The following is a 14,283-nucleotide window of genomic DNA, read 5'->3' as shown; positions in this document are numbered from 1 at the left end:
AATGAACTTGCAAAGATATCGTGCCCTTAACATTACCAAGGTTTTCATTTGCGCATCAAAGCCTACCAATCAATGAATATCAGACAGATTTGTGTGGTCAGATGACTTTGCAAGCTACCACAGCTGGTACAAGAGATAGTCTCTAGATATATTCTACAGCCTTCTACAGATTCTGGGAGAATTGTTCTAGTATGACCAAGGGGATGAAATGTTGGAACAGGCTTTACTGCTGGCGTGGATTTAAGAAACTCTCCAAAACCTGACAAAAGCGCCTGGTGACAGTCATTTCAAGTTACTATTTGGTGAAGTGGGATAAGGGAACTCATTGGAAGTTGACAGCAACTGTGGACTATAATTGTATGGAGAGTATGATATGCGACAAGTACAAAGGCAGAATGTCCCTCTCTGTAGTTTAAATTATAAATTGCCTACAAAAAGAAAATAGTGTTTTGTTACCAGTGCTTTTAGTCATTTGCTACAGTGTGAAACATGAAATCTTGACATATCATTTTCTCAGCTATTAATGAAGTTTTAGTTTCTTTAAGTTATTAGTTTGGTCTGTACTGCGATTGTAACACATGATAAAGCCTTACTAGAAGCATCAGTAGTATATATGTCAGAGGCATCTCTGCCATGAAATGGGAAAATAAACTTACTGATTGTTCTTCAAAAGCCTCAGACACTCCTGCTGAGGGAAAACTGGCCAATGAGAGCAAAATGATTGATATTTAGTTGTACCAAAAGAATGCATCCCTAATCAGACATACTACCTCCACTCAGTGACTGCATCAAATCTGAAGCATGTTAAAATGGCTTCAATGACATAGCTCTGCTATAAACACTCCATTTGTAGTGTATTGCCATTGCATAGTTCTACACATGACAGTGTACAAAATGCACCTCATATACAATTCTAACAATGAAATAGTTATTTTGTAATCAATCTCTAACAAGTGACCATATAGTGACTTCTATTACCCAAAGTGGCTATATTTTACAATTGAAAGTAAGGGGGAGTTTGGGTGGAAGTGTGTTTGGTATAGGAAATAAAGCAAATGCACAGAACTGTGTTTTTAAGCAACGGAAACACATTTATTTTACAACTGCAAATCAAATAAATTACCAATGATTTTCAGCAATACAGTACATAAATAACCATGCTAAAACAAGCATTACAGTTTATTTTATGTACAGGAGTCCATGAGCATCAAGTCCTGTAGTTAACATAACCACATCTACTTACATACAATTTCAGCTATGGTCCTTTAAGAATAAACCAAAAATGTTGCATAAGGATGGTTTATTCTATTTTTACACCAATAATTTGAATTTTAAGGAATTTGTCAAATTTCAAATACAGTTTACACAATGCATTCTGGCTTAACTTTTTATCTGCAGCCACATCCAACAACATCTGGGACAATTTGTAATTCACTATTATCCCTGTACCACACGAGAGCAGTGTGCATCAAATAAATAATGGCATCATTCATTTTAATTCAGGTAGCTTATAAAAATGTACCAGCTTATTTGACCACTGACAACAGACATTTACTGAATGATAAAACACATCTCTTCTGTATTTGCAAATCTCAGCACTGCAGTATAATACAAAAAAAATGTAAGCTATCTTGATTTTACCTCCAACAAACTAAATTACACCCTTGATCTGTGAAACTGACATTTAGTCACAACACACTTTTTACAACTTAATTTGGAGAACAAAGGTTTCATTGAATTAATTGGTGCGGAGTGGTGAGGGGAAACAATAATAGGCAATAAAGTATCATTCCTCAACATAAATAGAAACAGACTAGAATGTTTGTTTCACCAGCTAATTTTGTTTTTCTTCAATGTTACTATAACCGAGTAGTGTAATAATAGTGTAATTATCTGGCACCATTGACTGATAACTATCTGTCTACAAAAGATGGTGACTCCCTATGCTAACCTTCATCTGAATTTCAGTAATGTAGAATCACCAGTGGTCACTAGATTAAAATTAGCCTCCTATATAGTAATATTTAATAATGGATAAATTAAATATAAGCAGACAGCAAACTATTTTAATGGTCCTGCAGACCGCCTGAATGCTTGAGCTTTTAGGAAACAAAGTGGTTTTCTACAGCTGGCCATTTAGATACCTTGAGTCACTGAGTGTATCTAACAGTTATCAGAAACATCCAAGTTGCATGAAAGACTAATACAAAACTATATTCAGCACCTGTCCTCTTCATTTGGAGACTGTTCACCCAGTCCTTGGGAATGCGTTAACTGTATTGCAAGACACGGTAGATCATTTAAACTTCCAGACTGATGAACATGAAAAAATTAAGTACTGTATGCCATCATTCAGTACTGTGATACCTAAACTTGTATTCTTTTAATTCACACTATAAATGCTAAATATAAACTTCTATGCATGACATGAAAATAACCATATATATATATATATGTATGTATATATATATAAACTCAAAATAATTTACAGGATATACTATTAAAAAATCAATTACTCCAATACTCTATGTGCATCTGAAACTGAATCAGTACAGAAGAAAGCAATTAAATTCTCCACAGCATTACATTTCCACGTATTACTGGAGCAGACGTATTACAATGACAGCCAACTAGACTGAAGCCACTTAAATTACATGTTAATCTAAATGAAGCAAACCATGCTGGTAATGGTAGTTCACTTTGAATTTCTTTTTAATCAAAGATGAACAGTGTACACCAATTATTTAATTTAGCATTACCAGTTTTAATTACATCTTGACAAATGCCAGAACTAGGAGGAATACACACTAAACTGGAAACAGTGACCTGGGGACAATGCTTTCATAATTCTATGGTCACAGCTTTGAAGGCTCACGTTGTTGGGAGCATGAAACTGGAAGCTATACTGGGAATCTTTAGTCAGTTGCCATGCATCAATTATTTCAACAATGCACGTTGAAGCGCAGAAAAGAGGGACCATCTTGTACCTTACTGGAGCCAGCAGATTCCAAGATCCTTAGAGATTGCAGCTTCCATATTTATCAATTGGTATGGTAAATAAACAGGAATTGAGAACAAAAGGGTTAGAAAAAGATTTAGGACACACGACATGCACATAAACACACTTGAAATAGTCAAATGAGTGAATGCATCAGATACTCAAAAACTCAGACCTTCAAGTCTGTGGGCTCCAGGAGGGTTGACCTATGCTAAGAATTTCCTAAATTATATCAGCCATGTGAACATCAACACCAATTCCATTTGATCCGTTGCTAACCATTTTTAAATTGAAATGACTTGATGCACACAGATACACCATTCTAAGTTGGACATGTCTTCTGCCATCTATCAAGCAATTTGGTTGGCTTGATCAGCTTGATTATAAATTAATATGTAAGTTTTCAATACTCTATTGAATAAATAAACTTCACTGCATTAACGAAAATTAAATTCAAGGTGTCAACCCTGCAAAAATCTAGACATTTTAAACAAGGAAGCATGTTCATAGGGATGTGTTTCTGTAATCTATACATCAGCTCTTTTTTTTTTCATTCATTCATGGGATGAGGGCTTCACGGGCTGGGCCAGCGTTTATTGCCCATCCTTCGTTGCCCTTGAGAAGGTGGCGGTGAGCTGCCTTCTTGAACTGCTGCAGTCCATGTGGTGTAGGTACACCCACAGTGCTATTAGGGAGTTCCAGGATTTTGACCCAGTGATAGTGAGGGACAGCAATATAATTTCCAAGTCAGGATGGTGAGTGACTTGGAGGGGAAGTTCCAGGTGGTGGTATTCCCATCTATCTGCTTTCCTTGTCCTTCTAGATGGTAGAGGTCGTGGGTTTGGAAGGTGCTGTCGAAGGAGCCTTGGCGAATTTCTGCAGTGCATCTTGTAGATGTACACACTACTGCTACTGTGTGTTGGTGGTGGAGGGAGTGAATGTTTGTGGATGTGGTGCCAATCAAGCAGGTTGCATTGACCTGAACGATATCAAGCTTGAGTGTTGTGGAAGTGGCACTCATCCAGGTAAATGGAGAGTATTCCATCACACTCCTGACTTATGCCATGTAAATGGTGGACAGGCTTTGAGGAGTCAGGTGGTGAGTTACTTGTCGCACGATACCTAGCCTCTGACCTGTTCTTGTAGCCACAGTATTTATATGGCTAGTCCTATTCAGTTTCTGGTCAATACTAACTCCCCAGGATGTTGATACTGGGAGATTCAGTGATGGTAATGCCATTGAACATCAAAGGCGATGGTTGGATTCTATCTTGTTGGGAGATGGTCGTTGCCTGACACTTGTGTGGCACTATTGTTACTTGCCACTTGTCAGCCCAAGCCTGGATATTGTCCAGGTCTTGCTGCATTTGGACATGGACTGTTTCAGTATTAGAGGAGTTGCGAACGATACTGAACATTGTGCAATTATCAGTGAACATCCCCACTTCTGACCTGAGGAAGGTCATTGATGAAGCAGCTGAAGATGATTGGGCCAAGGACACTACCCTGAGGAACTCCTGCAGTGATGTCCTGGAGCTGAGATGACTGACCTCCAACAACCACAACAATCTTCCTTTGTGCTAGGTATGGCTCCAACCAGAGAGTTTTCCCCCTGATTCTCATTGGTTCCGGTTTTGCTAGGGCTCCTTGATGTCACACTCGGTCAAATGCGGCCTGGACCTCAAGGGTAATCACTCTCACCTCATCTCTTGTGGTCTGTATGCTGACAAAGGTACTAAAATATTAGAATAACCACTTCTTGTAAGCTTATGGAAGCAATGGCATCACTGTGTATAGTTAAAAGAAAGAACTTGCATTTATAAAGTGCCTTTTATGACCAATTGATGTCTCAAAGCACTTTACAGCCAATGAAGTACTTTTCAAGGATAGTCACTGTTGTAAAGTAGGAAACACAGCAGCCAACTTGCACACAGCAAACTATCTCAAACAGCAAGGTGATAATGAGCAGATAATCTGTTTTTGTAATGTTTATTGAGATAAATATTGGTCAGAACAAAGAAGAATTCCCTTGCTCTTTTTCAAAATAGTGTCATGGGATTTTTTACATCCATTTGAGTAGGCAGATGGAGCTCTGGTTTAACATCAGCCAATTTGGATATGAGGTGGAGAAATCAAGGAATAACTAGATACATGGAGGTTTAAATTAAAATGTAGGAATTCACTGCACCCTATTAACCACAAGAACAAAATTAGGAAATTTTAAAGGAAATAATTATTTTAGTAATATAATGGGTATTAAATATTATTCATTGTTGCTTTCCATCTGTAAAGTTATGATATCAAGATCATAGGCAATGACACAGTGACTAAGAATATGATATAGTTCTTATAACTTAAGCAATGAGGTATAAGAATTCAAGGCGGAAAAAGATTTAGAATGTCTAGAGACTTCAAAAATATGAATCTGCTTCTATAACTTAAACACAATAAAAACTCTTCTCTGCCAGAATCTCTCACTTTTATTCAACACTGTTTACAGAATGTTAATCTTAGCATAAAATGATTATTTTCTGTAGTAATTTTTTTCCTATACAGGTTAAAAACCAAAGGAACAAATGTCCAGTGTAGCAATGGAGTGAATCATCTTCCAAACTGAAGTAGTCACTTGTCTAAAATCCTTCATAAATAATTTTGAAATAAAACTTGATTAATTTAATGAAGCAAGTTTCTTTAAATTTATTGTTGCCTCCTTACAAATGATTGCCAACATTCTGTTAAAATTGCAGTCTACTAGCTGGAGGCTCATTAACATCAAAAATTAAATGCACTTGCTTTCCTATCTTGTTTCTCACAAAACCAAAATTAGGGAATGAAGCATTATCAATTAGGGATGTGATGGAACTTGCTTATGTTGCAACAGCACTCTCTCTCCTAATATGAAGTACTTTGACGTTACAATGGTAAAGAAGCAATTTTCAAATATTTTGCAGTTCTTTTATAAATTTTTCAATGCAATGATAATGCAAAATATAATAATTTATACAGAGAACAGTAGAGATAAGGTTCAATTAAAATCTATTGGTCACACACACGACAGCAGAGGATTTGGTGGTAAAGGACTGTGTGTAGGTAACAGCTCAGCAGTAATAAAACTGACAAGTAATACAACGCAGCAGCTTCATAGCCATACAGAATACCATTTAAGCTTCTTTCCATCACAATTTAAACCTGGCTGCTTGAATACAACTATCTACCGTTTCTGCAACAAGCAAGTAAGGCTGAAGTTTCTGGCAGCTACACATTTTCCAAGGAAACAGAAACACAAGCAAATAAAAGCTGGATTTCAAGTAGAGCACAAGGGAGAAAAGAAGTGCAGAAAACGACTTTTCTCTAGATCCTGTCCAGAGCTAAACACACTTGGTCCATTTGCAATATTGCAAGATAATAAACAGATAAAATCAATGCCACTATCAAAGCTTGATGATGCAAAAGCTATAAGTGCAGCACTCCTTCACTATAGCGTTGATTCGTAATTTCCCATTTCAGACACTATTACCATAAAACACTCAGCTCTCTCGATACTGTTAAGACAATAAGCCTCAGCCCCTTCACAAGAGCATCATTTTCAGCATTAATTTGACAAATATTTATTTCCGACATCAGCTATCCTGTGGTCCAAATGACACTGTCAAATCAGTGACTGCTGACATTTAATTCTGGGCAGTTTGAGAGACCAAGCCCCTTGGAACTGGGCTGAGAGCTAGATTCATTTCACTTAGGACTTTCAAGGCCAGCAGACAATTGCAAGCTTTCTCATCAGTCTGGACAGAATTCAAACTCAGTTCTCGAAAATGAGTGGATAGCACTTTTAAACATTATGAAAAGTCTCAACAATGCTTGGAGAAAACAGTATTAATGTTCAATTAAATGCTGAGAATCAGTTCTGGACTCTGCCCAGCAATTTGCTGCAGCTGTTACCATACGTTATGTGCTGTTAAAATACAATAAATTGAACTTTTTAAAAAAAAGCATTGAACTTCATAATGGAAGGCTGACAAATACTTGAGACCTTCATCAAAAATTTAACACTTTTATACCCTAAAAGTGGTAAATTGGTAGAAAAATAATTTTACTGTTGCCTAAGGTCATCCTTTAAATATATATTGCCATTGTAACATAGCACAATTCAACTGGAAATGTATATTTCAGGAAGTTTTTAAAACCAATAGCAAATGTGTTCCAAAAGTGAAGACAAAAAAAAAATGGAAAAAGGTTTTTTTTAAAATTAGCATCCAGAATAGGAAATTAGATCAAATTTGCCTTAGAAACAGATAATGCTGTAATACTATACATCAGTATTATAAATATGCCAGGTGTACAAATGTAGTGCTGTGTGCATTATTTGTTGTTGTTTAGCATCCTATTTTCTTTTTCAATGAAACAAGGAATCCGCAGAGAAAAAAAGTGCATATAGGAATCATTTTCCAGAAATGTTAAATGATTTATGCTTTTTTAAAAATGTAAACAATGTATTCTTAAACTTTGTCCCAAATCTGCTCTTCTCACATGCACACAATTGGTTACACTGGCTCACTGATACAACCTGATATATTTTTTCAGGGGTACAGTAGAAATGTTAAGTTTCCTTTCAAAAACAATTCTCATTCTTAGGTGTATGATTGCTTGTAGCAGGGCTACAGAATGACTCCATACTTTCCAGCAAAGTTACTGAATTAAATATGACATGAATGTCAGAAACTGTCAGTTAAACACCATCAAAAAATACCACACTATCATATTAACTCTGGATGTCAATATTATTTTGAGCTGCAATATTGAGCTGCATCTAATATTTTAGAAATTTCAAAACATTTTAGGCAGATAGATGGCATACCAATTCCTGTTGCAAAACAAATTATAACCGCGTAACAAAACTCCTTGAATCCTAAGCACAAAACATGTCATAATGGCAAAGACAATTATTGGCCATAGTTACCCACTCCCCCAAAAATAAAAATGTTAAAAAAAAAATCATGATTGGCAACAATCTACAAAACCTAACAGAAGGAAAGGACAGCATGAGCATCAGTGGATTTCTAGCTGTATCTATTTTGGTTGTTTATGTGCACTGGTTCTACTGTAAGTTGACATTGAGACAACAGCCCATACGCACTTACAATATGCAACTCAAATAAAAAAAGTGTTAAAATGTCTTTAAATACTGCTTATCACAGTATTTTGTTATGAAGGTAACATACAGTGGCAAAGGCAGGATAAAGGGATGGTGATCTCCTCAGTGTTGGTGGCTGCTCTCATCTTGGCAGACAATCTTGTGAAAATTCTTTCCCTATCTATAGCTTTAACTATCCCAGTGTTGAAATGAATTTTAAATATAATTTTTAATTACAAGAGCAAACTTGGTTTAGTGAAATCATTCAGTGTGATAGCTGGGGTGACTGTCACTAGTCAGCTGGGTTGTTTCTGTGGCCGACGTGGGCTGCACCACAATTGCGCCATCTCCCTCTGTAAAAAGAAAACAGAAAAAAACTTCTGTAAATAATAATTTTTAAGCTAATTTCAAAGACGGCATTACTTTGGCATCTTTTATGCATCCTCAACCAAAATAATGTTGTTTTCTTCATGTGCAAGTGTCATTCACTTAAAAGCAGCTTAATTTGGGATCCCAGGTTTTCAATTCAAGCAGCTATTTGAATGTATCTGAAACAAAATGAAGAATAAAACAAAAGGAACAAAGCTATTGATAATATCTAAATATAATCAGATCTGTTAACTCAGTCAAAATACATTTTATTGCAGATGTCTTCACTATTTTTCAAGCAAGGGCCTCTTTAGCAAAAAACCTGCACTGTGAGAGCCACATCAACTACTAAATTATCATTGCTTACTACTCCAGTAATTCACTTGGGCCAAAAACATACACACCAACAGCTGAATACACTGATCGTTCTAAGGTGGTTGCTATGGTAATATAACTGTTACTATACAGTGCACATACTTAGATATAGTCAATTGGCATACCATGTGGTCAATGCGACATTTAAAGAAGGCTGGCTTTTGATAGGCTTGGTACACATTTATAATGTTAAAAATGTAAAAAAATAGGAACATAATGCTGGGTTGGGCTCCAGCTCACATGACCCTCTGAGGATAGCGCCGTTACTGAAAATGGATGGAAGGAGTCGGGGAGCTGTATCTAATGTCAATGGGAGCTGCCACTGGCTCGAGAGCCTTGCACTGAAGAACGCTTTTACTAGCTCAGATTTTCTGGGTACTAGCAGTGAAGTTGGCAGTAAGTTCTGTCTATAATATTTGGGCTTATCATCAGTATAAAGTACAAATTTTGCCAGTAGAAAGTGTGATGAAATTGATAGTTTGTAGAGTCTGAATGAGAGCACGAGTTAACCAGTTGCTGGAAGGCTTCCCAGGCAAAGTCGGCAAAGGTGGAATTGCCAGAGACAAGAAAATCTAGAACAAAGGACCGAGAAAGGATTGGCTCAAGTCCTGGACTGGTGCACAGTTGGGGTTGGTGCTCAGCTAGAGCTGCATTTCTACCTGAGGAAGATCAGGGTCTTGAAGGACCTTGTAGCTGAAATTGGTGCCATATATGCTGATTGGGCTGCCTGATAAATCTAAGAGATCTAAACAGCAAATACAACAAAGATAATGTGTAACTTATAATGTATAGTGACCATAAAGTAAAAGTTTTAAAAAGGTGAATCCGCCGTTTTTTCATTGGGGTCATTCGGTAAAGTCAGTTCTTTTGGTTTGGTTTGTTGATCTCCACAGGGATCATCATAAACGGCAAAGTATAGCTCAATGGATATAACAAATGTACCTGCTTCCCTGAATGATATGCAAATACACTGAGCCCTTCCTGGCTTAGGACACTGCCAGTTATGTGGAAATAGCCCAACATAGATACGAATCTGGAGGAGTAGGCCATTCGGCCTCGAGTCTGCTCCACCATTCAATAAAAACATGACTGATGTGTTTCTGGCCTCAACACCACATTCCACCTACCCCCAATAACCTTTGACACACAGACCCCTCTGTACCTCAGTTCTGCAATCCTTCTCCATGTAAATAACATGTTGCTTTTCTACTCTTTCTGCCAATGTGGACAAGTTCATATTTTCCCACATCATACTCCATCTGCCAAATTTTTGCCACTCCCTTAACCTATTTATACCCCTTTGCAGATTCCTTATGTCCTCTTCACAACTTACTTTCCCATCTACCTTTGTGTCATCAGCAAATTTAGCAACTAAACATTTGGTCCCTTCATCCAAGTTATTGACATAAATTGTAAATAGTTGAGGCCCTAACACTGACACCTGCGTGTCACTCCACTCGTCACAGCTTGCCAACCTGAAAATGATCCATTTATGCTTACTCTTGGTTTTCTGTAGCTAACCAATCCTCTATCCAAGCTAATAATGTTATCCCCCTACACCAACAAAGGCAGAACATGCAATTTGCTAGAAGTAGTGTCTTATTTCCAATTCATCCTCATGCTCACTATGGCATATTCTAATCAGAAATGCTGGAAAATATGGAGGAAGTTACTGAGGGCAAAATGGACATTTTAGATACCTAAATTTATGGCAAATGTTGCCAGTCCCATGGCAGGAAAAAATGGGCCCCAATAGCCACAATAAGATTACAGAATTAAGGCAACTGTAAGCAATATTTTTATAACCCCAAGGAAACAAAGGTGTGAATTCACAGAATCACAGTGCAGGAGGTCCATCGGCCCATCGAATCTGCACTGACACGTGAGAAACACCTGAACTACCTACCTAATCCCATTTAACAGCACTTAACCCATAGCCTTGAATGTTATGACGTGCCAAGTGCTCATCCAGGTACTTTTTAAAGGATGTGAGGCAACCTGCCTCCACCACCCTCCAAGGCAGCGCATTGCAGATTGTCACCACCCTCTGGGTAAAAATGTTTTCCGTCACATTCCCCCTAAACCTCCTGCCCCTCACCTTGAACTTGTGTCCCCTCGTGACTGACCCTTCAACTAAGGGGAACATCTGCTCCCTATCCACCCTGTCCGTGTCCCTCAATCTTGTACACCTTGATCAGGTCGCCCCTCAGTCTCCTCTGCTCCAATGAAAACAACCCAAGTCTATCCAACCTCTCTTCATAACTTAAATGTTTCAACCCAGGCAACATCCTGGTGAATCTCCTCTGCACCCCTTCCAGTGCAATCACATCCTTCCTATAATGTGGCAACCAGAACTGCACTCAGTACTCCAGCTGTGGCCTCACCAAGGTTCTATACAACTCCAACATGACCTCCCTACTTTTCTAATCTATGCCTCGATTGATAAAGGCAAGTGTTCCATATGTTTTTTTCACCACCTCATTAACATGCCCCTCCGCCTTCAGAGATCCATGGACACACAAGCCAAGGTCCCTTTGTTCCTCAGAACTTCCTAGTGTCATGCCGTTCATTGAATACTTCCTTGTCAAATTACTCCTTCCAAAGTGTATTACCTCACACTTTTCAGGGTTAAATTCTATCTGCCACTTATCTGCCCATTTGAACGTCCCGTCTATATCTTCCTGTAGCCCGAGACACTCAACCTCACTGTTAACCGCCCGGCCAATCTTTGTGTCATCTGCAAACTTGCTAATCCTACCCCCCACAAAGTCATCTATGTCATTTATATAAATGATGAATAATAGGGGACGAAGCACAGATCCCTGTGATATGCCACTGGACACTGGCTTCCAGTCATTAAAGCATCCTTCTGTCATCACCCTCTGTCTCCTACACTATGCCAATTTTGAATCCACCTTATCAAAATACCCTCTATCCCATGTGCATTTGCCTACTTTATAAGCCTCCCATGTGGGACCTTATCAAAGGCTTTGCTGAAATCCATATAAATTACATCAACTGCACTACCATCATCTACACACCTGGTCACTTCAAAAAATTCACTCAAATTTGTTAGGGATGACCTCCCTCTGACAAAGCCAAGCTGACTATCCCTGATCAAACCTTGCCTCTCCAAGTGGAGATAGATTCTCTCCTTCAGAATTTTCTCCAATAGTTTCCCTACCACTGACGTGAGACTCTCTGGCCTGTAGTTCCCTGGCTTATCTCTACAACCCTTTTTAAATAGCGGAACCACATTAGCTGTTCTCCAGTCCTCTGGCACCTCCCCTGTGGCCAGAGAGGAATTAAAAATTTGGGTCGGAGCCCCTGTGATCTCCTCCCTTGCCTCCCTCAGCCTGCTTTTAAGCCTGCCAATACCTCCAATACCTTGTAACTCCCTATATCAATTTTCTCAAGCACCTCACAGTCTCTTTCCCCGACTTGCATACCTTCATCCTCATTCTCTTGGGTGAAGAAGGATGTGAAGTATTCGTTCAACACTCTACCGATGTCCTCTGGCTCCACCCATAGATTGCCCCCATGGTCCCTGATGGGCCCTACTATTTTCCTGATTATTCTTTTCCCAATGATATACTTATAGACTATCTTGGTATTTTCCCTACTTTTACCAGCCAGAGCTTTCTCATATCCCCTCTTTGCTCTCCTAATTGCTTTCTTAAGCTCCACCCTGCACTTTCTGTACTCCACTAATTCTGTGTTTGTACAACATGGTCTGTTTGGAAAAAAAAACCAAGATTGCGCTTATACTTCAGCTACTGTAATAATGTTTCAATTCTGAAATTGCACTTCCTACAACACCAAGAGTACTGCTGCTGTATAGTTCCTCAATTTTTGAATAAGTTTAAGGACAATGTCATTTAAGTCTGTATTCAAAGAATTACTACCTGCAGAATTCATATTTTGAAAAACTAATGCCCGAAAACCAGATTGCCAAAAATGTATGTGGAAAAAAGCCCCACCATGGAAATGGATTTATCAAAAGAATTCTTCTTCACATTTCAATGTGCACCTGCAATTAGATCCATGTTATAAAATTTATCATCTGTAAAGAAGAAACTTCAAACCAGGCACATGGTTATGACTTTCCATTCAATATTCATCAGGATTCTGAATGCTGTTTCATGTCTAGATGTATGAATGACCAATGAGGTGTATACACCAGGTTTCACTGTGAATTTTTTGTTTATACAGGTAACAGATGCGGAATGACACTAACTACCAGACTCAAATGTTCATGAATGACTGCTCAAGAGACAGCAGCTGCAAAAAACTGTGACATGCACTGATCCAGTTGTTCTCAGTCTGTCTGCCCATTTCAAAATAGTAGTCAGCTTTTCTGTGATTACAAGTTCTGTGGGAAAAAAAACACATGGCAAAAACAATGGAATAGTTTCCATGTTTTATGCATGATAAGCTGCAATTTCAATTGCAGTATTTAAACATTTTTTTAACAAAAATGGAGCATCAACAGCAATTTCTGTTCTTCCCTAATTATTCCTAAAATCTAAAAGGTGGGAACACTGTTACATGGTTAGGTTAGATAAGTACTATTGTGAAGAGGCACTACCAAGTCCTAAGTTCTATTGCATTCAAGTTGCACTATATTGTTGAAAAATTTGACAGGACACTGGTATGGGCTTTGGGTACCATTTTTAGTATTGTGAATATTAAAATTCTAATCATCCAAGATGTTGAGAAATTTATTTCTGGATACATATTTATGGCAACCATAGATCAACTGCAAAGTGAATCAAGCCACCATAGTATCAGCAGTGAATATGGTGGTTAACTTCAGAGGAACAGTTACTTCACTGTAAATAAATTGTTTCCTTTTTTATTGTAGTTTTTTAAAAAAATCTGTCAACAGTAATGTTAGAGTTGTCGAAACACAGTCTCAAAATGGCAAAGTAAACAGTAAAAAAACTGCCTGTTTTCTCTTTATGGTTCAGTGGAACTACAGCTCAAGCTATATTTAAAATGTACTACCTCTGGGAAATATACTGTGTGGATTTGGAATAGGAAAGCATCAACACCTTTATGGGAAATTAGTGAAAAGTGCTTGCTAAATGTTATTTAACAAGCTGAAGAAGAGTCAGATTAACCATCAGACACCTGTTTAAAAAAAATGAACAGGATTAACAAATACATCATTTTATTACAAGACAACTGCTGTTGTCAATGCTGGGACTAAAATCTTGGAAAGATCACCAAGACACACACATTAATATGGAATTGTGTAGGCACACACACAATGCGGATTCATCTTTGACTTTGTAACACAAGTATCTCTACTGATAGTACAGTTCTTTCAAAATGGTACCAATAACTCCTAAATAGCATTTCACAACATTCAACACTTGCTTTTTTCTGAAAAATAAATGGATTAAAC

At 37.9% G+C, this 14,283-nt stretch overlaps 1 protein-coding gene across 2 annotated transcripts in view; it reads right to left on the bottom strand.

Moving 5' to 3' along the window:
* Positions 1–1,066: 1,066 nt before the first annotated feature.
* LOC121286855 (dnaJ homolog subfamily C member 5) overlaps positions 1,067–14,283 on the bottom strand; it is an 85,712-nt gene continuing 72,495 nt past the window's right edge. Inside the window, exons 5-6 of one of the 2 annotated variants that reach the window (XM_041203998.1) lie at positions 8,367–8,482; positions 1,067–2,274 (exon numbers count right to left, since the gene is read on the bottom strand). In XM_041203998.1, coding sequence (XP_041059932.1) covers positions 8,391–8,482 — 92 coding nt within the window. In that variant the 3' untranslated portion in view covers positions 1,067–2,274; positions 8,367–8,390. Of the gene's footprint in view, positions 2,275–5,460; positions 8,483–14,283 lie in introns of those variants that run through there. The other variant, XM_041203997.1, reaches the window with a different exon arrangement.

Source organism: Carcharodon carcharias, chromosome 14, assembly GCF_017639515.1.
Source record: "Carcharodon carcharias isolate sCarCar2 chromosome 14, sCarCar2.pri, whole genome shotgun sequence".
NCBI lineage: Eukaryota > Metazoa > Chordata > Chondrichthyes > Lamniformes > Lamnidae > Carcharodon > Carcharodon carcharias.
Note: the sequence above shows the minus strand (reverse complement) of the source record. Positions and strands in the feature narration are given on the sequence as shown.